This window comes from Phaethon aethereus (assembly GCF_964289735.1).
Source record: "Phaethon aethereus genome assembly, chromosome: 18".
Lineage (NCBI taxonomy): Eukaryota > Metazoa > Chordata > Aves > Phaethontiformes > Phaethontidae > Phaethon > Phaethon aethereus.
In genome coordinates this window covers 696939-721785 of record NC_138594.1, presented here as the reverse complement: position 1 = coordinate 721785, position 24847 = coordinate 696939, and the positions used below count along the sequence as shown (strand labels likewise).

The window sequence follows — 24847 nt, the reverse complement described above, 5'->3', positions numbered from 1 at the left end:
AGTGTGGCCAGCAGGAGTAGGGAAGTGATCAAGCCCCTGTACTCGGCACTGGTGAGGCCGCACCTTGAATCCTGTGTTCAGTTTTGGGCCCTTCACTACAAGAAGGATGCTGAGGTGCTGGAGCGTGTCCAGAGAAGGGCCACAAAGCTGGTGAGGGGTCTGGAGCACAAGTCTTGTGAGGAGCGGCTGAGGGAACTGGGGTTGTTCAGTCTGGAGAAGAGGAGGCTGAGGGGAGACCTTATCGCTCTCTACAACTACCTGAAAGGGGGTTGTGGCGACATGAGTGTTGGTCTCTTCTCCCAAGTAACTAGTGATAGGACAAGAGGAAATGGCCTCAAGTTGCACCAGGGCAGGTTTAGATTGGATATTAGGAAAAATTTCTTTACTGAGAGAGTGATCAGGCATTGGAACAGGCTGCCCAGGGAGGTGGTGGAGTTGCCATCTCTGGAAGTGTTTAAAAAACATGTGGATGTGGCGCTTCAGGACATGGTTTAGGGGACATGGTGGTGCTGGATTAATGGTTGGACTTGATGATCTTGAAAGTCCTTTCCAACCTAGTGATTCTGTGATTCCCATTCCTGGGGAGGGAAGATGGGGCAAATAACATCTTGATTCTTCTGAGCCTTCCAAATAAAACAGAATGCTTCCCCCTTGTGAGGTATTAATATTATTGTCAGCTGTTTCCAGTGGTTAGTGTCCTTCCACACTATAACTATCTGCCTATGCTATCCATACATCTTATCTGACCATAATAGTATTTCCACCATGCATGTTGTTGTGTGATCTAATTTTCATTGTCTTTATGTGAAAAACACAAGGAAATTGTCAGTCTCTGTTCATTGACTCTAACGAGAGCTTCGATGACAATACCGACTCCACAGACAGGTAAAGCCGACTGTAGTGGATCTCATCAGGGACCTGAGCTTACAGCCTAGAACTGAAGGGGAACTTAAAAAATGTCCTCATTTTTCTTGCATGGGATTACTACCCTTACTATTCCCATAGCAGAATGCAGCCATGGTGGCGTTAGCAGGCACAGAGAGGGCTGCATAGTGAAACAGTCTCTTTCTGTCAGGTCATATGGTGAGCACACCTCCCTTCCCACCCAGAATATCCACCCTGGCTTTCTTCCCTAACAGTGCGTAGGATGCATAGGACATCTGTAAAATCCTGCACCCCATTTTTACACTTAGTTTTTACAGCTGTTGCAAATACCTAGGCGTGTTCACACATGCACACAAACACACATCTGCACATGTACTCACACCTCAGAAGAACAGCACTTTGGGGGAGATTCAGTATCTGAGAAGCTGCAGTATTCCTGGGGGTCACTTGATTAACAGGAGCTGGAAAGCCAGTCCAACAACTCTGCAAATCAGACCAAGGCAAAAATATTTATTCAGGGGCAGGAAGCATTGAGAGGTTTAGGAAATATCAGAAATACGAGAAATAAGACCTGTTGGCATAGCAATGGTTGAGGGAAGTAACATATCTTTAGATACCTTCATCGCACAAGTACCAAGAAGAACCTAGGAGGGCACATGGGGGCTGGCAGAAAGGCAGTGGAACGGAAAGGCAGGCTCTGCAAGTACAGCTTCAGATGTCTCAGACGTCCCTTCTCTATTGCACACTTCGCCTCATTCAAGGTAGCCACAGCATATGGCTCAGTGTTACAGAGCTCTAAGCTCCACAGAAAGTTTTTCTACATGCTAGAAACTACTAGGTCTGAGCTGAAACAAACGTCATTTATGTATGCACTACTCATAGGTTTGAATCAGCAGATAGAGAGGAAATACTTTTCTGCTGTAGGAGCAATGAACAGGAGACCAGTGGTTATTCTGCGAAGTAACACTCTGAGAGTGACAAAGTCCTTCCCAGACCTGCGGTGATAGGCTGTTCCTCAGCACTCTGTCCCTGTGCCCTTGAAAAATATTACTCTGCCTTGGATTTTTTACCCATTGAGTTTTAGATGTTAAAATCTCCTTCTAGCCAATGTTTGGCTATCTCCATGCCCATGCTTCCACAGTTTCTCCAGCCTTAGCATTACTACCCACAGGCACACAGCCCCTTGCACTACCACAAGCCCTCTAGGACGTGTGCTCAGTCTACGTTATCCCATGCCCACTGTATGTGCCAAGGGAAGAGGAATTGGCCCTTTAGTGTGTAAGCAGCCCGAACCCCTTGTCCCCATCTCCTGAAGGTCCTGCTGCCCTGCAGAGGAAGTCTGGGCTGTAGCAATGGTGCTTGTGACTCTGGATGGGGAGAGCATGGTGTGCAACCCACCCCTCTCTGGCCTGATCCTGCCCAGTGGCCAAGAGGCATTTGTAGGGATGGTTGCTTCTTCTTCCTGGGGATGCGAGAGGGTACTGGCAGGTGTGGATGATGGCAGCTGGTGGACTGAAGGAGAAGGAGGACTGTACATCCCAAGATGGATGGGTCTAGGGGTCCTGTTTGCAGGCAAGGGGAGAAAAAAGTGTAGGAGAGAGTGTAAAACACCCTTGTGCCCAGCTTCTATGCTTCTTCTGAACGAACCTGGCTGCCCATCGAATTCCCTTATTTGCTTCAGAAAAAATATGAACACAGACTTTGTTATTTCTTCCTCACCAGAACTGTGCTGCCCTTTTTGTTGTTTACCTCAGCAAACACTGGTGGGCTCCATTCCTCAAGGCCAGCTGTCCACCTGCACTCTCCTTCGGCTCACAGGCCAGCGCTGGTGTTGACCTGTTTGCAGAAACATGAAATAAGGCCTCAAGAAACCACCAGTTATCTTGTGGCCTTCATATTTCAGGTGAGCTGGCTCAAGTCCAGCTTAATAAATACCCCAGTGCTTTATGCACACTCCTCCATCTCTGTCTGTGACTCAGGTGAGGGGGTGGTTGTGTGTGCTCCTACTGAAGAGAAGCCGGTACGTGTTTATGCGAAGTGCTGTAGGCCTCTGTTGGCCCCTCAGGGCCTGAGTCCATTTCACCATTCCGCCGAGCTTGCCTGTACCTGGCTGCGTGTGGGGGTGTCCCTGTCTGTTCCTTTCCCAGGACAGGCACCATTGCAACAAGTCAGCAAGAGGCTCTGTTGTTCTGCTGGAATTTCAAGAAATGAATGTCCCCAGGCTGGTCTGGGTTGCAAAATCACTGTGTGTGAAGCTTTTAAAACCTTTCATGTATATGAGCTGATGTGAAGCCTGTGAATAGGAAGAAGCCCCGTGCAGGAGAGAGGGCAAACAGGCAGAGTGCTGACATTTACATCCAACCTTGAGCACATCTGGACAACCTGTGGGTCTTTTGGAGGCAGGTGCAGGTAAGGTGGAAATTTCTGCCATGGATATCTCCTATCTGACAAGTCCCTGTGAAATAACTCCGTTTACTTACTTGCTGTTGGTTTGGGGGGTTGGCAGTAAGCTTCTAGCTGTCATTTTCAGAGCCCAAAGCAAGGAAAAGAGCCCGGCTCTCCCCTGCCTGTATTTCTTTATAATGTGTCATATTCGGTTCAGGCAGCGTCAGGACCGCTGGCAACTTCATGCAGCTTCCTAGGGCTGAGCCTCTCCCCTTCGCAGGACTACACTGGCATTATCTGAAACAAATGTATATTTCTGAAGTAACTCCTGAAGTAAGACATCTTACCAATAATAATAACCGTAGTTTTCTGTTTTGATTGCAAATGAGAGGAGACATGAGTCTGGGCACAAGCGATGGGGAAGGATGTAGAGACATAGGATAGGATGGGGAAATGAAGGGACAGAGAAGGTGAGAAAGAGTCAGAGTGCGAGGGTGGAGATGCTCTTACACTCTCTGAAAGGTGTAAAGCATTGAGTGCTTTTAAAACCATCTTCTGTGCATGGACAATACTTATTCGTCTTTAAGAAAACTGGGGTGAGCAATCTCCTCTGCTTTGACACTCTGTTAGTCCTCTTTTCATGTGTGAGGCTGTTGTAAGCCATTGCCTGAATGGTGCTGGCAGAGCAGATGATACTGCACATAACCTGGGCTGTAAGAGAACATGGAAAAGTTTCCAGGTTACTTGGCAGGAGTGACCTTGGTGTGTTTTCGGAAAGGGGAGCCCTAGGATAATGCTGCCATGCCAAATTCGAAAGTACCATGCGCCTGGAATACACAGCTACTATGTGGTTAACCATATGGCTGCTCAGTGTCTTTGGGTGTGGTTTACAACTGTGGGTGGGTGGTAGATTCAGCAGGAAAATATTTGATTATGCTGAAGAAATTCTCTGATGTGCTGCAGCTGTAATACCTCCTGCATTAGTCAAACAATAGCACTCCAGCTACCTTGTCCATCACGTTAAAGATAATTTATATACTTATGACACAAGCGTGCGTGTGGCTTGCTGCCATCTTGCCTTCCCAGCTGAGGTCAGCCTTACATGGTGTGTCCTTATTTCCAGGCTTTTCTTGTCTGTGGTGTTATGTCCTTCCCATTTATTAAACAGCTTTCTGTCTCCTGGAAAGCAGAAATTCTGCTTTCATGTTACCTTGATCCTAATTAAGGTCCATATAATTCTCATCATCACAAACATCCTTAGTAAAAAGCCACCTGCAACAACAACTTCTGGGCCATGGGCTTTAAGGCAGTCCTGAAATGTGTAGCTGCAAGGAGTTGTTTCCTTGAAAGGAATCTCAAGTCCAGCACTTCAGAGGTTTACGAAAATTTTCTTTATCTGCCTGAAAAAACATGTTTACTTAGCATCTTCCTGGTGCCACCAGCCAGCTTTTCTGTTTCTGTCCTCCTGGGTACCCTTTCCTGCTTATCTTGATTTACCCGTCACCTTTCTTCCACTGAAGTTCCTAACTCCAAGCAAGTCTCTGATCCGGCTGTGCAACTACTGCAGCCTGCAGCCTGCCTACTGACCCCAGGAAAAGCAGAAACAACAGATTGTGTGTTTCTAGACAGCAACCAAACAATAGCTGAAGACTCAGTGCCATAAACACATTGCATTTCCTTGGCAAACCTCACGCTGAGGGACCATAAACATCCTATGGCTAGTGAGCAGCTGGGTTCTCTCCACTCAGCATGGTGCTGTCTTTGTCTTGCAAGTAAATTTCCCAGGGCTAAAACATTTCCCTGTATCTGCTAAAACATCCCAGTCTGAGTGGTTAAGCACTGACATGTCTAAGTCCCATGGGAATACACATCTGGAAACTCCACCAATCTTTGTCCTTCTTGTGCCTTGTCTGTAGGCTGTTGTCATGAGCAGTGCCTGGTACAACATGGGCAGATAAGAGACGGTAACAATGGTTGTGGTCATTCTGTATGCGACACCTTTGTCATCGGGACCTTCACTGAGTCAGAGAATACCCACAGAAACTCAAAGGGACTTCTGCAAGTTTTGAGGTTCTCCATCCTAAAATACAACATTCACTATATTTATGTCTCATAGCTTCCAGGCAATGCCAGAGCTGAGAGCACTGTAACATTAGTATGTCGCAAGCTCAACTATTCTTTCCTAAGACACATAATTTTTAAGCACTGTAAGCACATAAAAAGAATTAAATTTAAGGAGCATCAAGTGCAAAGGAAACTTCCCTACTGCACCATCATAAGTTACACCTTAATCAAGAATACAAAAGCGATTTTAATAATGCATTTCACTGGGTAATTGGAGGATGACAACAGACTATGTAGGAGAATTTTCTACCCTGCGATCAGACAGTGATATTTGCATTGTCACTGATGCTGCTGTGTGTGGGGAAAAGAACTGGGTGAATACAGAGAGTGCAGTTCTCCAGAGGAAATGCAGACGAGATCTATCCTGGCAGTCCAAGCACAGCCCGGAATGAATCTGGCTTAAGGGTGGCACTAAGGCTATTAATAACTGTTGGTCATTTTGTAACTTTACCTCCAAGCTTTACCAAATCTTGAACTCTTTATTTTCAGAGAATAAGCAAGACTTATTTTATCTTTGCTTGGTTAGAAAGCAACCTCAAAGTGAGCTGAAAGCATGCCATTTCTTTGAGAGAGATGACCCAGTAGTTTGATTAGACTGGCATGTTCCTGGAGCTCCTGCACAGCACATCTTGTCATGTCCCTGAGAGCCAGGGTGCATGTGTCAGCCTGGGGCTCAGCAAAGCCAGATGCGTTAGAGGGGCTCTCTCCTTGAAGACAACTAGTACTGTGATGCTGGAAAGCAGCGAGGAAGTTCACCACTTGCAGACAATTCTTGCCTCTTCTGAAGTACTTGCTAGACCCAAAGTGAGAGATCAGTGGAAGGAATATAAACATGACCTACTCTAGCACTTCCTCTGCCTAATATTTTTCCATCTCTCTGAGTCAGTTAAGGAGCTTGGAAGGATTTAGTCTGTGGGTTGAGGTTTTTCTTTCATATCTCACTAGCTACAGTCAACACCTACTTCAACTGCAGCTTAAATAGTAAGTCATCTGTGGAGACACCTAAGAGATGTCAAGCATTTTTTCTCATACAGATGAAACCTTTTAGTGACAGTTTTCCTCTGATACAGGATGACCTAACCAAAGGGTGGTATAGAAACCTGCCCTGGTAAAGTGGCCTAAAACCTAGAAAAACAAAGTGTATCTCAGAAAGTGCCGGAAATAACATTATTATCACTACTAAGCTTGCAATAAAGGGCTTGCTGTTGTCGCATGGTGTTTGCAAAAGGAGGGGCATGGTACAGGTCCCAGTGCTCATTTTGAAAGATCAAGTAAGGATTATTGTCAGCAGCTTTTCACATGCTGTTGAAGTACTGACAAGAACCTCTACCCTCAACACATGGGGAGAAGATTTCAAGAAATCTTGGATGGTGCCTGTCTCCATGGTGCTGTTTTGGGACTGAGGATAAAAGCTGTATGGCAGCCTTAGTCTCTTTTTTATTGAACTGCCTGTGGGATGCAGCTGGATTTAATTTCTGACAGTGCAACTCCTGCTGAACTAGTTCATGCACTACACGGTGCTCTGCTTTCAGCACTTGCGAGATTGAATCTCATGTTTCATGCAGGGGCAGAGAAGTTTGCATCTGTCACTTCTGCCAGCTTTTCATGTCTCTTTTCATTAGGTATGAGGGTGGAAGTAAAGGTCAGGGCCCTGGGAGGCCCATGGAGGAGTGTGACCTTTCAAGTAATGTGAAGACACCATGTAGAAGACCATGTTGCAGTTCAGAGGCTTGTGCATGGGCTGGCTGGTTGGGCCTTTTGAGCTGATATTGCTATGGGTCATCCATTGGGACTGGACCAAAACATTGGAGCACAAAGATGAAAGAGCTGCTGTGCTGAATCAGGACAGTCCTCAAACTCTGGTCTGCAGGAGGTCAAGAGGGGAGAGCCAGGACAGTTCTTCCTGGCCTTGAGTCAGTTCTGTGAACAGACGCAGAGGTGAGACCTCCTCATTCCAGCGAAACAAAATGTCTTTGTGCTACACGACCTCTATGAAACAGGAGTAAAGCATTTTAATTGTACTCTCATTCACCCACTCCTTCTGCTTCTAAAGTTTTGAATGGTTTACTCCACTCCGAGGGCATTACAAGTGGTTTCCACTTCTTACATGCACAAACCCACACACTCCCCTGGCCTTTCCTTTGGGCTGTTTTCTCCCACACACAATATCAAGAAATGAAGTGCCATGAAACCCTTTCCGATTCATCAGAAATGTGGGGAAGATCTTAGTAAGAAATGGGAGGTAAGGTGCGAGACCACTGACAGCACTTCATTTCCAGCTGGTGGGGTGAGGTTTGCTCCCAGCAAAGCCAGCTGGAGAGTGGTGGCTTCAAGCAGCCTGGAGATCTGGACTGGGAAGTGCAATATTGCGCTGTTAAAGGAAACCTGTTTCCAAAGCAGGGCTGTTTGGACTCCCTTCGACTCACAGGTCCAATGAATTTTTGCACCTTGGGGAGCCACATACAGGCAGCAAACCTTGTTGAAAGCCTATGGAGATGCAGTGGGAAGGCTAGGAGGATTGCAAATTGTCTGCACATATGGGTGATTCCCATAGTGAGCAAAGTGAATCCAAAAAAGACGAGGTAAGACTGTGGGGCCTGTTCTACTCTACTGTGAATATCACTTCTAATTCTGCATGTTTTCAGGAACAGTTTGGGAGAAGCTTGCAGGGTTTCTTCTTGTGGCATTGAGGAGGGACTTGTTCTGTTGCTGTTCTTCACCCATGTCAGTGACCTGTGCAGCTTGCACAGCTTCATGTTATTCAGGGCAGAAACTGTGTTTGGAGCTGCTCAGCATTACAGATTTATTGCTGTTAAAACCAGAACAAACTCCAAACCTATTTATAAAGACATGAGATAGCACCAGCAGCTGGGTGACATGTTGTAGTTGCTGCAAATCCTTAAGACCAGGGAAAGTTTCTGCACAGTAAGCAGCCCTGGAGGTCCTCTGGCTTGCTCTGCTCTGTTCTCGTAGTTTGGCCAATGAAACTACGGAGCATTTAGCTACTAAAATAGCAGTACATATGACACCGTGCAGAGGTACTAAATCCATTCCTGAAAGCAATATAAGCACACTCAGGAGGGATTATGCTAGACCTTAAAGCCCTAATGTTTGGCTGATGATGTATGTTCAGACTGGAAAGAGCTGCTTTGACCTCAGAGTGCTGCTGGCTTCATGGAGAAGGGACACAAAATTCCTTCTTCACCTGCTTCACTTTGATCACATAAATCGTTCGTATTGGGACATCATCAGAAGCTGTGTTTCTTGACTAACGTAAGGTCCCAGAGTGTGTGGCTCCCTGAAGGCCTGACACATCATGTCATTTTTCATTCTGCCAAACAGATGCAAAGTGAACTTTCTTCCCACAAACAGCACAGGTTTCCACTTTCCTTTGGAAGGAAATGTTTGACCACATCTGTGAAAATCCGCTTCGGTTCTGTTGGCATGTATTGCTTGGGTCTTGGAACTGTTTTTCCTCTCACTACGTAATTGCAGTTTGAACAAGTGGCTTTCAACTGCCTTGCTGTTTAGTAACTAATTTCCAGTTATCTCCCAGGGCTGCAGGACTTCCTTCTGTTCACAGACCTCCTTTGCAGTCCAGAGAGTGACAAGGAAACTACTGATTATTCCTTCCCCTCATTGGCTAAATACAATAACAACATGTGGCTGATAACGGAGAACAGAACTTGCCCGTGTGGGTCTGCCAGAGCTAAATTATACTATCACAGAGTGAGAGGTTTTAGCTTGTCTCCAACATCCTCTCTGGAAAATTGGGTGGGATATAAAATCTTGTCCAATATTGAATCTATTCCTAATAGCAGTGATCATTGTTTTACTAGTTACAAATAGTCTTCAGATTTTCCAAGCACCAGGCTCAAAGGCTGCTTTTGGTACTCCAAGATGAGGCTCTCTCTTGGCAGGCTGTTATCTCTCACCAAGCCCTTTCTAGTTTTTTCTAGTCGTGGAAAGAATCACATCCACCCTCATTCACTTCTAATCATGACTAAGCTGTAAAGCAATCTGTAATGTTACAGTATTATCTTGGTAAATTTAGTTGCTTCCAGTAGATGGCATTACAGCAGAGCAGTCCTGATCGAGGGTAGTTCCTACCCCTGTGGAATATTTTTTCTCCTAGCACTTAAAATAAATGGTGTTAAAAATGTTCTTGTTCTTTTCCTGTCCAATGAAATATGTTATTTCTATTTTACGCATTTTAAGAGCATTTTTTATTTTATTTTTCAATGTTTATAACTTCACAATCACTTTATTTTGGAAAATTTGTCAAGACACTGAGTGTTTTGGATTGTATTCACAAATATGCTAACCACTGGGCACTGCTCTTTCATGTATAAAATTTCTGCCCTCAAGTTATGCATGTGGGTTTTCTGTATGGCAGAGGGGAAGAATTAGAGACTTCACACCAGCTCCACAGCAGCTAGCAGGCAAAGCAGAGACCAGTTACAAGAAGCAGCTGGTAATTTTAACCAATTGATTAAATTTCAAATATATTTGTTAGGTTTTTAGGTACATTCCTCTGTAGGGTCTCAAAAATGCAAAAATATTGTAGACAGATATGCTTGCATAAAAAAACCCAAGCCAAATATGAAAGCAATTGTTTTTACTGATAATGTCGAAGTCAGTTCTGATAAAAACATGTTACCCCACTGATTGCGCTTGGACATAGCAGGAGCAGATATCACAACCCCTCCACATAGATCTTCAAAAGCCATTCTTTAAAACACTTGTCTTCAAGTCAACTCACCTACATTATTCATAATCGACTAGTTACATTAGAAAAAAAAATTACCAGAAACATGGGTAGCATATTCTATTGTTTAACTTTACCTTACAATAAATGTGAATTAGAATGTCTTTATTTAACCATGCACTTGTGTATTTTAAGCCAAGAAAAGCTGACTTATAAGCATCTGATTTGCCTCCTGTTTACTTAAAACACATTCCAATTCTTCCTCATTAACTTAACAGAATTTATTAACTTACTACCGAATTCACAAAAAGCTGAGTAAAATTTAAATATTTCCCCATGATTCATCAAAGCTTCTAGTCCACCAAGTTTTGCACTTACAAGAAAAAAAACTCAAAGTATTTTTCTTTGCAAGCAAAAGTGTGCTGGGGCTTGGGGAAAAAGGGAGAGAGGAGGAAGCAGGGCGTGTGTTTCAAGGATTTGGGCATCTCAGGTGTGTGGGATGGCACCTTCCCCCATTTGGGGCCTGTAATCCTGAGTCCTTTCCTGAAATGAAGAACCTAATGCAACCCTTGAGGACATCTGTATGTGTTATATATGTGCATGCATGTGTACATAAAGACAGATAAAACAATACTCCCTTCTTTACCCAGTAGGCCTTTCATGGTTCTTGAAGCATGTTAGCATCCTGTTCGGTGCTCAGATCAGCACTCACCCAGGATAGGGGAGGCCTTATGTGCCCTGATGGACATGCTGACTGTCTGCCCAAGGGCACTCTCAGCCTCTCCTGCTCCGTTACCGCTTGACCATGTTCATACAGAATATTGAGAGAGATGCAGGATTTCAGGCTTTGACAAGGTTAGATGGGTTGGGATTTTGTGAAGGACAGTTTCAAGTGAAGTGGCCAAAGTAGTCCTTTGACTTCATTAAGCTAATTTGCTTATTTTCTTATTTGATATTGGCAGTCAGTCAGTATAATTTATTTGATTTGGTACCAACATGTTATTCAAAAGGAATGCTGGCTTGGGCTTTCTAGCTAGACTTCTGCAGAAGTTGCTGTTCTAACTCCGCTATCTGCTGTTTGCAACTTTTACAAAGTTTTGCAATTAAATCTTCTGTGTTTAGCAAGTGTTCAAAAATAATTTTCCATTTGCTGAGAAAATGAGCACAATGGTTAAACTACAGAGGAAACTGGGGGGGGGGGAAAGCAGCAGCAGTCCTTTAAGTATCAAAACTGGTGTGACATACATGTGCATATCTCAGCTGCTAAAGGACCTGAGTGGAAAAAAGGGAAATAGTTTTTTTGAGGGAAAACTATGCTGTGGTCTGTGTATATGTCACTAAAACCACATCTTTGAGTCATTCACAGCTGCCTTTCATGCGAAGAGCAGGGGCAAAGGCACTGCCACCGCTTGGTCCTTGTTCCCAGGGTAAGGGCCATGACTGGCTGTGCTGCAACTCCATGTCTGCAGTGGGCTGCAGGTAGGACCCCGCACTGGGCTTGATTTAACTACACCTGGAAACACTGTCTGTGCAGATCAAGGCAGCAGCTTAATCTGTGCGTACAGCTGTATCCCAACTTTCTTGCCAAGCACTGCCCTGGGGCAGACCTGCACTGGAAGAACCAGTGATACAGGTCCCAATCTGCTCTGTTTCCACCCATCCCAGCTGGCTGCCAAGGGAGCAGGGCTGGGAAGCCACAGCAGAAAGAGATGGGAAGAGATGGGGAGTGCAGGGAGGTGCCGGCACCTTCCTCACAGGGTGAGAACCTAGTTCAGAGAGCACTGAGGGTCAGACCCATTTGTACGTGCATAATAGGTGTACCTGATGTGTGTCAAGGCCCTCCATCACCCTTACATTGATGTTTCCTTTCCACAGAAACAACCTGGGATCGGCCAAGCAGTGTGCCTGGGACTCCAAAGAGCCCTGTATCACAGAAGAGCTCTGCAGGTACTGTTTGATGCTGTGCCTGACCACTGGATTGGGTCAATCTGCTTCTCTACCACTCAGCAGAGCAAAGGAAAATGCTGTGATTATATGGGATGTATATTTAATGTATCCAGTCATGTGAATATAGCAGAATAAACATGGTGGGGCTTTCCTTTCTGATACCTCTTCTCGCCTACTGTTTCCCCACTGATGCATCTTCTGGCTGGTTTTCTAAGGTGTCTGCTCAGAGCTGAGATGGCTGCCTCTTTGGAGCACGGAGGCAGATGGTGGCCCAGCAAGCCAGCAGGGCTGTCAGCTCTGGAAGGGAAGGACAGGCTGTCTTTCCCAGTCCCGCTTTCTGCTGGGGCAGGGGAAGCAAAAACTTGCAGAGGAACTTGGGCTGGCTGTAGCTTTTCCACGCAGAGCACATGTGCACAATGAAGCATTTTAGCAAGCGGTAGCATACAGGGTTGACCACTTCACCGCTGTCCTGACTTGAAGTTGCAGGGAATCAAGCAGCAGAATCAGATGCATGACTGTACTGAAAAGCTTTGGGTACTACAGAAAGACAAAGCAAACCAAAAATTGTTCTAGAATAAAAAATGTTAAATGTAAAGGCCATTGCTGCCAGCTGATCATAAATAAAGCAGGATGCTTTTCGTAGAATTTCTTTGAACTGATGCCCCCCTTTATTGGCAGAGCTGGGTAGGAAGTATGCTTGAAGGTGGTGCATTTTCATGTGACCAAAGGGTTTGTGATGTAGTTGTGTATCTTGTTTTAACCCTACTTTGAGCATTATTCTTTGCTCAGTATATTCCAAAAATACAGCACCCTACAGCTGTATACATGAACCATACACATCTTACAAGGCTTGCTTTCATGACATGAAAAGCCCATCTTCATTAAACCAGTGCTTTTTGCATACCCTATTTCTTCAAACACATCATTTTACCAAACAGTGCTATGGGAACTGTTTTGAGTTTGCGGGTCTCTCTTTCTTGGCTGTTTCCAGCTCAGTAACTCCTGTCGTAATTGCCAGCCTGTTGGGATGGGGAAAAGCATCAGTAATTTCTTAGGCTGGTGGCAGTAAACACTGGTGACTCAAAAAAGGCACCGTGATTTACATCTGCATATTCAACTATGTGATTAGTTTTTAAAATGTGCAATTATTCATTCGCTACCAGCAGCAATCCTGCTAACTCTCCATCTGTTCTTACAGTCAATGGCTACCACATCTCTGGGACCCCAGTACACCAGCTCGACTCAGGTCATATGAGCATCCGAAAAGCCAGTGGGGACCCTCAGGTAAGTTCTGGGGAAAAAGGCAAACAGTAGCTTTTTATTATCCAAGACTGAACCCAAGTTTATTTGTTATGCAAGAATAAATGGGTCTCCACTTAAGCAGTTTAGGAATCTGCCCAGAGTAGGAGATCAAGAGGCATTTTCTTTTAGAAACTGTCAGATCAGACAGATTTGTTGCATCTAGAATAGTTAGTCTTTGTGTCCAACTGGTAAAACAGTACAGAATGCTTTGGATTTTTTTGTCCTATCACTCCTTTCTGAAAAATCCACCAGGTCACTTCAGTCGCTATTAACAACCCTACAAATTTGCCTGATGCTCCAGCCTGAAGCCTGGGCCTGTCTCCAGCACAGTCCTCTCTCTGGACTTGCACATCTGCCCATGTCTGTATGTCATTGTATTTTCTTGCAGCTCCAGCCTTCCCTCCCAAAGACAGTATTCACAAAGAATTTGTCCAAAGCTTCTTTCTCTATTACTTCATCCATTCCTGTATGTCCTTTTACAGGACCTCCTCTGTGCCTTACATAGCCCGTGCCTCACCCATCTCATCACCCTGGGCTAGTGTTTGAAGCTGACTCATGGACAGCCGTTCTCCCCTGCCTATTTGTCCAAATTTTCAATAAATATCCCTGCACTTTTTCTTGCACGACTATATCTATCCCTGGGAGACTCTTCCTCACAGGTCTGCAGATGCAGCACAGGGCCCGCTTCCAGCTCTTCCCATGAAACTCTTCACTCCCTGCCAAAACAGCAACAGTTGAACAGCTGGTGGGTTGCGCTCGTGTTGGGTTGTGCTTCCCTGCCTGCTGGCATTTTTCCTGTGGTGGTACCTGACCTGAGTTTTCTGTTTTATTTGTATATTAACTGGCAGGTTCTTCTGCAGTGCAACTACTTAAATATTCCCAGTGAAATGCATGTTTGATTTGTGTGTTGCTACCATGCTGACCTGGGTTGCCTGTTGCTCTCAGCATCCCTCTGATGTTCCTTATTTCTTGGTCTAAATTTTGTATTGTCTGCCAACTCTTTGCCTCAACACACTTTCTCACCCACTGCCTCCTAGGTAGTGTCCTTCAGCCTTGCCCTCATGTATGCTGTTTCAGCCAAGTCAGCATTTCTAGTTTTGCTCACCCACCAGTGGATTCAGAGCATCCCCCAGGATACAGTCCAGCACTTTGGACTCCCTGTTCTTTCCACATCCACATCAAACATCTTGCACATAACTGTCCCATGCTGCTGCTTCTCTGAGCTGTTACACAGGCTGGAGGCAGAGCATGTGGGCACCTAAACTAGGTCAAAAGCATTTTAGAAACTGATGTAGTGCATTACCAGACACCCCTGTCCACATGTCTGCTGTGAGTCTCCCAGAGAACCCAAATAAACTTGCAGGCTGTGACTTCCTTTAAAAAAAGCTGTTAATCCTTGTGCAACAAGTCTCATTTCTCAAGTTATCTGATTCAGAATGTTTTTGCAGTTGGCTTGGTACAAAAGTCAGATTGACTGACCCCCCCCCCCCCCGAACTTCCTTTATAACAACATTTGCCACTTTCCATTTTTATGGTGCTGAGTCTGACTCATTTATAGCCACCTTTTCGGTCAAATTCACATCTGAGATACGTGGGGAGTCCATTGCCATGCACTGGTTTGCTCAGCTGACTCAACCATCAGACTGAGAAAAATCCCTTTCATGATTTTTCTCATTCACTTCAGCAGCCTCCATGATACTTTCTTTCCATTGCTCCTTTATTACAGGTCTTTCCAAATTGAAGTCCTGGCTTCATTCCTGCTTTGAACCTGTAACTAGTTTGAATCTGTAACTAGCTGCTGGTGCCATTAATTCTAAGAGTAGCTTGTGTCCACGCCCGCTTGGGAGCCTGCTTTTCCTGGGAGCTGTGGCTGCTTTTGCAGAAGAGTCCTTAGTAAGGAAAACATCTGACCATAAACTGTTGGGTGCAAGAAGCTGTTCTCTACACTCTCAAACTCCCATACACTTGGGCCAGTCCCTCTCCTACTTGCCTGTCTTGGGCCATCCCAAGCTGCTTTGCCTTGACTGCTTCTCTGCTGCACAGCAGCTTCCAGGCATTCTCCAGGATGTTCTTAGACCGGGGTAGCAGCCATCATGCAAACAAATGCTGGCAAGATCACTCAGGCAAGCTCAGCCACATTTCTTGGAAACAGGTCAGGGGGGAAAAAGCCATAACTGAGAACAACACGGAGCTGTACTGTGCTGGGCGCAGGGCCAGGCCTTGTTCATGGCTTCCTAGAGAGCAGCTAAATGCTGCCCGTTCAGGTTGTCACAACTGCCGCTAAGGGAGCAGCAGCACAGCCTGGCCGGCCACGACCCGCAGGCCAGCAGCGGGCCTGTGTGAAACCGCATGCGCTCAGCCGCGGGCACGATGCTGCTGATGTGACTGCAGCTGGACGCCGAATTTCAGGTTGTAGCCCAAGGGGAGCGTGCTGTTCCGGGCGCCGCACCAACACTGCCCGGCCGGGCTACGCGCCCCCCACGCGGCTCGTGGCCCTGCTCGCCTTGGGCGGCGGCTGCTGTAGACGCCGTGCCAGGGCAGGGGGACGCGGGGCTGGAGCCCACGGCGCAGCCCAGCGACTGCTCCCAGGAGCGGAGTCACCCGCTGTGGATCAGCTCCGCGGCAGCGCGGCTCAGCCCCGGTACCCGCTCCAGCCCGGCGCGGCGGAGGCGAGAGGCGGGGCGCCGGGCCGGTGCCGCCCCGAGGGCTCGGCCAGCAGGCGGTGGGCCCGGCATTGGCCACGCGGGCTAGCGGCGGCGAGGGGGGGTGTCTCAGTCGGACGGCGGCGCCGCCTTCAGCTCTCCGCCGCGCCACGCCGAGCCGAGCGGAGCGGTGCCGAGCCGCGCCGCCGGGCCATGGGGTCCGCCTAGCGCCCGCCCCGCGCGGCCCGCGCCCGCCATGCTGGGCTCCGAGAGCGGCCGTGACGATGCGCCCCGCTTGTCTCCACAGACCCCGGGGTCCCCGGCGGCGCCGCGGCGGCAGAGCAAGGAGAGCAGCCTGACGGTGAGTCCGGCGGGGCGGGGCTGCCCGCCGGGGCGGCGGGGGCTCCGCGCTGAGCAGCGGCGGGCCGGGCGCCAGTGGGTCTGGGGGAGGAGGGCGGGCAGAGCCTGCACCAAGAGTCGTTTTCGTGTTTAATAAGACAGGGGCCCAGGGAGACTTCGGGATCTCCGTCCTGGGCAGAATTCCGGTATTATTTTCTCTTTGATTCTGGTGGTTCTGGAATGAGCAGGAGGTAAGGACAGACCGAGGAAGGGGAACGCGCGTTGCTACAGGGATGCTGGCTGTGAACCAGGTGTCCTGAAAAAACTTCCTCATCTGATAACCTTTGCCCCGCAACAGGCTTTGTATTTGGAGAAGCACTGAAAGGTTAGAGAAATACAAACTGAGGAGATGGGTCATTGCCCTACAAGGGCAGAATCTTTATTTTTTTTTCCTCAAAGAGGTGTCAGAGGGTATATTTCTGTGCCAGAGTGTGCAAGTGAAGATTTCTGGTGGGAAGTATAGGCAAAGATTTTAGGTTTCACTATGAAGTTAATCTTACGTTTGCTTTTAATATTAGTAATTAAATATAGCTGACTCAATTAAGATGTTCTCACTATCATGTTTACAGACATTAATATCTTTTGTATGCCTGGTGACCTCATCTGGAACACAGTTTGCACTTCTGCACTCCTCAGTGCAGGACAGATGTTTAAAAATGGGAAGGAAATCAAAATAGATTAATGAAAGTGGCTGGGAATAGAAAGGTTTATTTAAAAGAAAATAATAAAGAAGACAAATGAGCAGATAAATGAATTTCAGTGATAAAGGAGAGATAAGAAACATGCTTAGAAGCTGCATGCATTGGCAGGGTATAAAATCCATGAGAACAAAAGGAATAATTTGATGTTATACATCATTGTTAACTGTTACTCTGAGGAGGAGGTTGTCTACATTGTCACACACAGGCTGATTTATGCATCAGTGGGCATCAGTCCTTGGGTTTCTGGTGACAGGGGTGAGACTTCAAAAGGAGCACGTACAGGTGTCTGACTGCAGTGCAGGTCAGTCATTGCCACACAGGTACAGTGTTCTTGGGAAAAAAAATATCTTCAACAATTTACTTGGTTATCAAAATCAGTTATTACAAATGACAAATGTGTTGTTACTGTTAATTAGTGTATTGAGAGAGTGGTATGTCGTGAAGTAAGTATAAATTTGTTGGTTTGGGCAGATTTGCAAATGTCCTGGGGAATCAGCTGCAGGGCCTCCAGGGCTGTGGTGGCTGGGGCTGGAAATCTGTCTGAGCCACCTAATGCAGCCCCCTACCCACCTGGGTCGGAGGGGCAGGAGCAAACCATGGGCTGAACATCGTGTCCAGAGGGACTAGACATGGTCCCGGGGTGGGTTGCACTGGGTTGCAGGGCGCAGCACAAGAGTGACAGCGTTTGTGTTTCTGAAATACTTGCTGCTTACAGGGGTGAGGACTCAGGCTGTTCACTCAGGGTGGTTTTCACTGTCATATTTGCTGGTCCGTGTGCCATCTGGTAGCATCTGCAAAGCAAGGAAGTGTTGTGTGTTATGTCAGGGTCACTGGGTGTGCATTTCTCCAGCAGAAGCTTTCAAGTACGATGCATCAAAGAGACAAAACCAAGCTAATTTTAACAGCTGTTTGCTCCAAGCCATTGCCTGCATCAAGGAGACATTGTGAACAACATTTTCATACAGAGTGTAAACTGTAAAGCAATGTAAATTTTCCCCCTGTATTTGTTCAGCGCCATTCAAGCTGACATTGGGATGTTCTAGTTAACAGAGCTGCCGGGCATGTCCTTAGCTTGCTCTCAGATGGTTTTTCTTGGTTTGTAGCAGTGCTCAGGCAGAACCTTTTCTTGCAGAGGGGAATTTTGTGATTAACATTGGGGCTCTCAGTCCAGAAAACCTCCCCCCAAACTGGAATCCTGTGATACACAGACTGTGGACGTCGAGTGATGTCCAACCTGACCAGCAGCTGCAGCCCAGCTGTCTCTGTTTCCAGCAGAGTTCATTCCCATCTTCCTGGGAATGAGTCTGCCTCCTCTACATCCAAATGTAGGAGCACGGTTTCTGGAAATCTTGAAGGCAGGTGGGAGCTGGAGTATTTCTCATCTGTATGCACCCAATAAGTAGAAGAGCATGGTGTTTTCTCTTTGGTAAACAAATGTTACCAACACTGTGTTGTCTGTTTTCCTTGGAAGGGAAATCCCTGCTGGGTTATATCAGAGGCTGCTATGAAACTGCTACTTGCACAAATTATTGATGCTCACTTAGGAAGCAGCAGTGCAGGTCTGTGGTCTGCTTTGGTTTTGCAGTGAATTTCAAGGTGCACTCATTCGTTTTAGGCTGGATAGTTTGCTGACTGATTCCTGAAGAGCTGTCTCTCTGGCTATGAGTTCCTGTGGAAGCTGAAGCTTCTTTATCATAGGTGAGGGAGAGTTACATGGAGAAGGTACAGGGGGTTATCAACTCAGGGACAGAGCTATGTCTCACTTGAAGAGCAAGAAACCTATCTGATGATACCGTGTTTCTGAGTGTGGGTTTCCTTCTAAAGAATGCCCTAGTGCCTTGTCAAGATACTGCATGACTTGGAAAATGCTGGCATTTGTATTGCATATGTTGGGAACATAAATGAACACATGCTGCAGATGGGAAGAGAGGCAGCCTACATGCAGTAACTTGGTATTTTCTGCTGCTGTGCTCTGCCACAATGCGATGAACACAGTATGAGGCTGCACATTCAGCACCGTTCTCCTGAAATCTCCTGCTTTGGCAGGCACTGACCGAACCATCTCTGGACCTTTCTATAGATAGACTAAATAAAGAGGGCTCCTAAACACTTTCGGCAGGATCCTTCCTTTGAAATAGGAAGTGTGTCTATTGACTTTGTTAACGTCCAGGACTTCAGTTGTCTGTTCTCCCCTTCTGTCGTACTGTAGCAGCAGCATCACCCTGCCAGCGCTAAAACCACGTGCAAACTCATGATGTTGAAGCTAACCAGACACAGTCTAGGCATTCCCTTGCTGGGTGCAGTTAAAACTCCCCACGCCTTTGTCTGTGCCTAAGCTCTTCTGCGATCTCCTCCAACCTTTGCATTCGGCTGTTTTGCCCAAACAGTCCCATTTAGCAGATGAACTCACTACATCCAGTGGAGTTTGCTGTTGTACTTTCTGAGTCTTAGCTGAAATTGTAAAGCAGATACTGAAGTTAGGCAATCTGGCACAGCTGTGCAGTGTTTAAGGTGCTGTGAATGTGCAGAAATTGGGAAAAATAATCTGTACTTTTAAGTTGAAGAAATGAGCAAGAATGTTGCCCTGCTTTAGTCACTTCAGCATAGCACAGTAAGCTCACCCACTGTCTGCTCATTTATTTATATAGTGTCTTATGTAATAAACATGTAGTTGATTATCTAAGCCTTGATCAAATTATTCTTGTTTTATTCATGTTGCTTGGCAATGTCTCATTTATTGGTGAGTGCTGGTACCAACTTCAAAGCCTCCAGAGGACTTTGAAATCCATGAAATGCATGTGCATGTCCAACCCAACAAAGCTTCTTGCTCCGGTGCACACTGCTACTGTGCAAATCCTGTGCACACACCTGCTTCCCTGTGCCTTTTCGTCTGTCACCCTTCTGCATCTCGGTCAAGAGTCACCTACAATGTAAACAGCTCATTTTGCCATCACTGCCAAAGTACTCATGTGAGATATGAGCTGGAATATTTAGCTGCTAAGAGTATAACTGCTTTTGTTCATGATCAGTATACAGGCAAAAGTATTTTAATCCGTTTATTGAGTTCGGTAGACAACAGGCTTGTCAGGAGAAATGCATCAGTATTTGTTGCTTGTCTGGTTTTCTTCTCCCTGCATCGAGCTTTGCTGCCAGCCTGTTTTTCACAGCGTGCCGTCTCTGACTTCTTCTAGCCTCGGTGATCCAGTAGCTCTCTCACACAGGTTTTATGGTGCCGCTCATGACAGGCTGCTGTCCTCTGGCATGTTTGCTTGGCTTATGCTTGGAGTACGCCTTGCTGGTGTCTTGTCATTAATGCAGCTTTGTTGCAAGCTGACAACAGCCATTATTTTTATTAGTGAAGAGGCTGGTTGAGGACTTAGTATCATGGTGAGGCTGATTATCACATCCTCTGTCCCAGTGGAGCCTGTGTGAATGTAATGCAGGTCTTTCTCTTAAAGTTCTGTGACTCCATCATTAGCAGAGATATGTGTTTAAATTTGTTTTGTTTCTTACTGGCAATTACAGCTGTAATAGTCAGCTTCACACTTTTGTTCAGGCCTGGCTAGTTAACGTTGTTGAAAAAGATTAGCACTGCGATGGTTGATCCTGTTATTTGAATTTGGACCTTACAGGTAGCCTGACCGTCTGTCAGCGATGCGATCAGTGAGAGCAGTGGTCCCTGGTGCGGGGAAGGGGCATCGCTGTCTGTGGGACTGATATTAATATTTAATGCTGTTAAACATCAGAATGTCATTGCGAGATGCTTTAGCTCTCTTCAGCATCAGTCAAAAAGCTCATCAGTGGGACTAAGCTCATGAGCCAGAGTGCTTTTTTTTCAGCTATCTTTGATTTTAGAAACAAGAGAAGGAGCATTTCAGAGGGAGGATTTTTGGGGGAGTGAGAGGTGGTCACTCCACTGCCAGCCTGGTGTTCTCCTCCATGCAGGGAAACCTTGAGAGGTTTTAGAAATGTTCAGAAATATAGATCCAAAACCTGGTTTTTAAGTATAAGAAATCTGTGGTGATGAATGGAGAGAAAGAGTCACCGGATTTCCTGTGCAGTTGTATATAATTTTTAGTAATATTTCTAGTTTTGAAAATTTTCATGCTCCCTCTGGGATTTTGTGGAGAAGACTGTAAGTTCTGTTAAGTTCTGTTTAAAACACAAATAATCTTTTTTTTTAAGATTTCAAAAGCTTCTGCATTTTATTTTTTAAATTCTGACGTGAATTTCCTTTTAAATGTGATACTAGACCCAAATGGCCTCATGATTTTTTCCAGACAATTAAGTGTCGTTTCTAGACAATGAAGTATAAGCTTCTGAGAAGTGAAGAATGTTTGATTTATGCATAAAACTTTGAGGCTGATGATATTCTTCGGGAAACACGTGAGTTAACCCAACTCTCATCACTTATTGATGTATACTCACTGTTCACCTTCCTGCTGCATGCACAGATGTGGTGTGGTGCATTTGGTCCATAGCAGTGGGACACCCTCACCAGTCTGAGCGTGGGTATTTCCAGTGACTGTGTTCATTTCTTCAGGACATTAGTGATGTAACAGAGAGTCTTAAAGTTAATAAGCAGCTTCCAACCAACACAGATTTAGTTTTTGTGAAACAGATGCTGTTTTTAGCAGGGAGTATGAATTTCCCTTGCAGATTCCCTGCTGCATGTCACCTCTGTGTCCTGGCGTGCAGTGCGATGATGCCCAGGCTTCTGGTAAAGGCTGCAAAGTACACTTAGGAGGTGCCTATTTCCCACCCTTCTCATTATCCATTGTGACAATGTTAGGCCCTAGAAATCTGCCTTGAAAACACTGCTGTCTTCATGGGAAGCATTTGGTCTTTTCTCAGTTGAAATAAGTTGTCTTGGGCAACACAAAACTCCACTCAGCAGTTGTTTTTCCACAGAGGACCTCCTAGCCATTCTCTTCAAGACCACCAGTAAGAGGATTGGTGGAAACCAGAATAGCATCTCCTTTTACTACAGCAGTATTGGTGCTCCTGATGTGGAGATGTGAATCGTTTCCAGTGTCCCTAAAACTTCCATGCAACCTCTTTACCTCTTTTGCCTTCTGCTGCTATTTTTCACTTAAGCTAAATCCCAAGTTCCTGTAGCTTCGCAATCTGCTCTCAAGAGGCAGCACTTTGTCCTGGGTGCCCATGGGGTGTGTTGTGTAAGCACATATGGTAGCTGTGTGGAGGGAGGGCAATGTTTCATACAGGCTGCCGTACTGTATGAGATTGGAGGTGCTGTAGAGGCTGGAGGGTCTGGAGAGGCTGGAAGGGCTGGCATCCAAGTCACCTGTGGCTATCACAAATTTTTATTCAGTGGAAACTGAGTGTGATTATTGAGTGTGAAATGCAGCATCAAAGCCAGAAATCCTCAAAGCCAGAAACTGTTTAAACCTGTCTTGACACCACAATTGCTGACAATACTTGGTTTCCCGTATCTCCCCTGCTCTGGGAGGATGAGCTGCAGCGCTGCTTGCCCATGGGAAACCATTGGCACGCTATGATATGTGGCAGAGCAATTGTGCGCATGTTCTGAGCCCATCTAATTTTTTTAAGGCTACAATATATTGTGTTATTTGAGAAATAGCGTGTGGCTGTGACAGCGTGGAGGCATGCCCAGGTACCTGCGCAGCCTGTGATCAGCAGTGGCACGGGATTTGGTGACCTGTGAAGCGAAGCAGAGCCTTTTTCTCCGTCTGCCCTTGTGCGCCGGTCCAGCACTGGTCCAGGCTGGTGCTTGTTGGATACTCTCTGAAAGCAGCAATTTGTCTTACAGTGTCTAGCCAGTATTTTTAAGACATTTGGCCTGATCAGCTGTGAAGCTTCCTGGCGGGAGTGAGAGGAGTCTCCTAACAGGGTGCTGGGCCAGTGCAGGGCACACAGGCAGCCCCTCACGCTGGAGCTTTGCAGTGCCTGCGAGCAGCTCTGCACACCCTTGCTTGCGCTGGCTATGCCCGAAGGAGAGGTGCCAACTCCTCTCCTGTGGCTGGGCTGCTTCCAGCGGATGATGGGATCTGCTCGCAGGCTTTTAGATCTGGTCATCCCTGAATGGAAAAGAAGGTAACCCAACCTACCTAACCAAAAAAACCAGCACAAGATGGGCTTGCGGTGCTGTCCTGAGATAACTGAGCTGACAGGGAAGAGGCAAGGGAGGAAAACTTTAGCAGACACAAGGTTTCCTCAGTGAAATGTCCCTCATGGAGGATCTTCTTGCTGGAGGCAGCTGGTGACAGGTTATCAGCCTGGGATAATACAGGGGCCCATCGCTGCAGCATGGGCAAGCCCAGCTGAGTGTGGCTACCCTGGCATGTCCCCTGGCATGTCTCCTGATGCCCCAGGGGTGCCAGGTGCCCGAGCAAGGGTGAGCACCCACACCTCTGTCACACAGCCATCCTGCTCTGAACTGAGCTGATGTTTTATAGCTCCTGATGCGTGGCACTTCTGATGGGGAGCATGAAGGAATGAGGAGGTGTTTTCAGCAGCTCCCATTGTCTTGGATGGGAGTTGGGACTGTGTGGCTGGTGGCAGCTGGCTCTGGAGGTGCAGGCTCACCAGTGCCCCGCTGCTGCCTGCAAAGTGGTGAAGTGAGAGCCCTGCTCCCTGACCCCCTGCAGATCAGATTGAAGCCCGACAGGAGCTGGAAGGGAAAACACGTGGTCTAGGATCTAGCTGAGGTGAAAGCCAAAGACACCATAGGTACAGGATCCGCAGCCTGCTTTGAAATGGACTTGGCAAGCTCTGGACAGAATGACTTTTGTGGAGAAGGGGGGTGGAGAAAGCTCTTGCATTATGTACAGGGCAGCCACTGAAACTTCAGCATGGGCAGGCGGCAGCAGAGCCAACGTGCGTTTGTAGGAACAGCGTTGTATCAGCCAGAAGCTTTGTCTGTAGTGCTCTAGCATGGGGGGTTTACATTGTGTCAGCACTTTGCAGCACGTTGCCGTGTCCTTTTTGATCCTCTCTGAATAGCCCAAAGGCAGACTCACTGCGTGTAAGCACTGTCTTTAGGTCTGCCTGTGCAGCTGTGCTAACCCTGCCCACAACTTTGTGTTTTGATTTCCTGTGAATGTTAACTGATCCCAAAAAAACCCCAAACCCATACAGTTACATTTGTGAGTCTTCCGTCCCCAATTTCTGTTGGTTCTTTGATTAATACACAAGTACTCTTAGTGTCCAGTGAACCTGCAGGTGTGATAAGAGGGACTGCTTTTAGTGTGCCTGCCCAGCAGAAATTTTAGGTGATCTTTATGCATTGGCAATGAGCTCTGACTCTTGCTGATGCTTCCCCTGAAGAGCTTAACTGCATCCAGAGTTATTCTGCAGCATGTTCTGCAGTAGCTGTCATGCTCTTCTCTATGCTTTTATCAGGATACATTTTCTACTGTGATAACTTAATAAGCACTTGTACTTTTTTATGCCTTTGTTTAATGACTGTGTAATGAGTCCTGTCTCACAAATTGCTGTGGTTTTTGTGCACTGAAGGCTAGCTGACTTTGGAAAGCCCCTGTTCGTTTTTGCAGGGAGCATCACTTTCATCTGAAAAGGTCTCCGAGATAGATGGAAGAGCCGTGCACTGAAAAAAATAACACCTTTTTTGTAATCCTGTAAGAGACTAACATAGCCAAGATTTTCTGATGAGATATGCTGATAGTGCCTTCAACGCCCTCTGCTCCTTATGGTATTTCTTGTGTTCAGGGCATGCTCAGGGTGTTTCCATCAGGATTTTTACCACACTTTGT

At 46.5% G+C, this 24847-nt stretch overlaps 1 protein-coding gene across 2 annotated transcripts in view; it reads left to right on the top strand.

The window, feature by feature from the left end:
- The window catches only part of GAS7 (growth arrest specific 7), a gene marked incomplete at both ends in the record, with an annotated part of 101985 nt that overhangs the window by 51545 nt on the left and 25593 nt on the right, over positions 1-24847 (top strand). The window contains 3 exons of one of the 2 annotated variants that reach the window (XM_082008352.1): positions 11978-12049; positions 13248-13300; positions 16301-16354. In XM_082008352.1, the coding sequence (XP_081864478.1) occupies positions 11978-12049; positions 13248-13300; positions 16301-16354 (179 nt within the window). Of the gene's footprint in view, positions 1-11977; positions 12050-13247; positions 13334-16300; positions 16355-24847 lie in introns of both variants that reach the window. The other variant, XM_082008351.1, reaches the window with a different exon arrangement.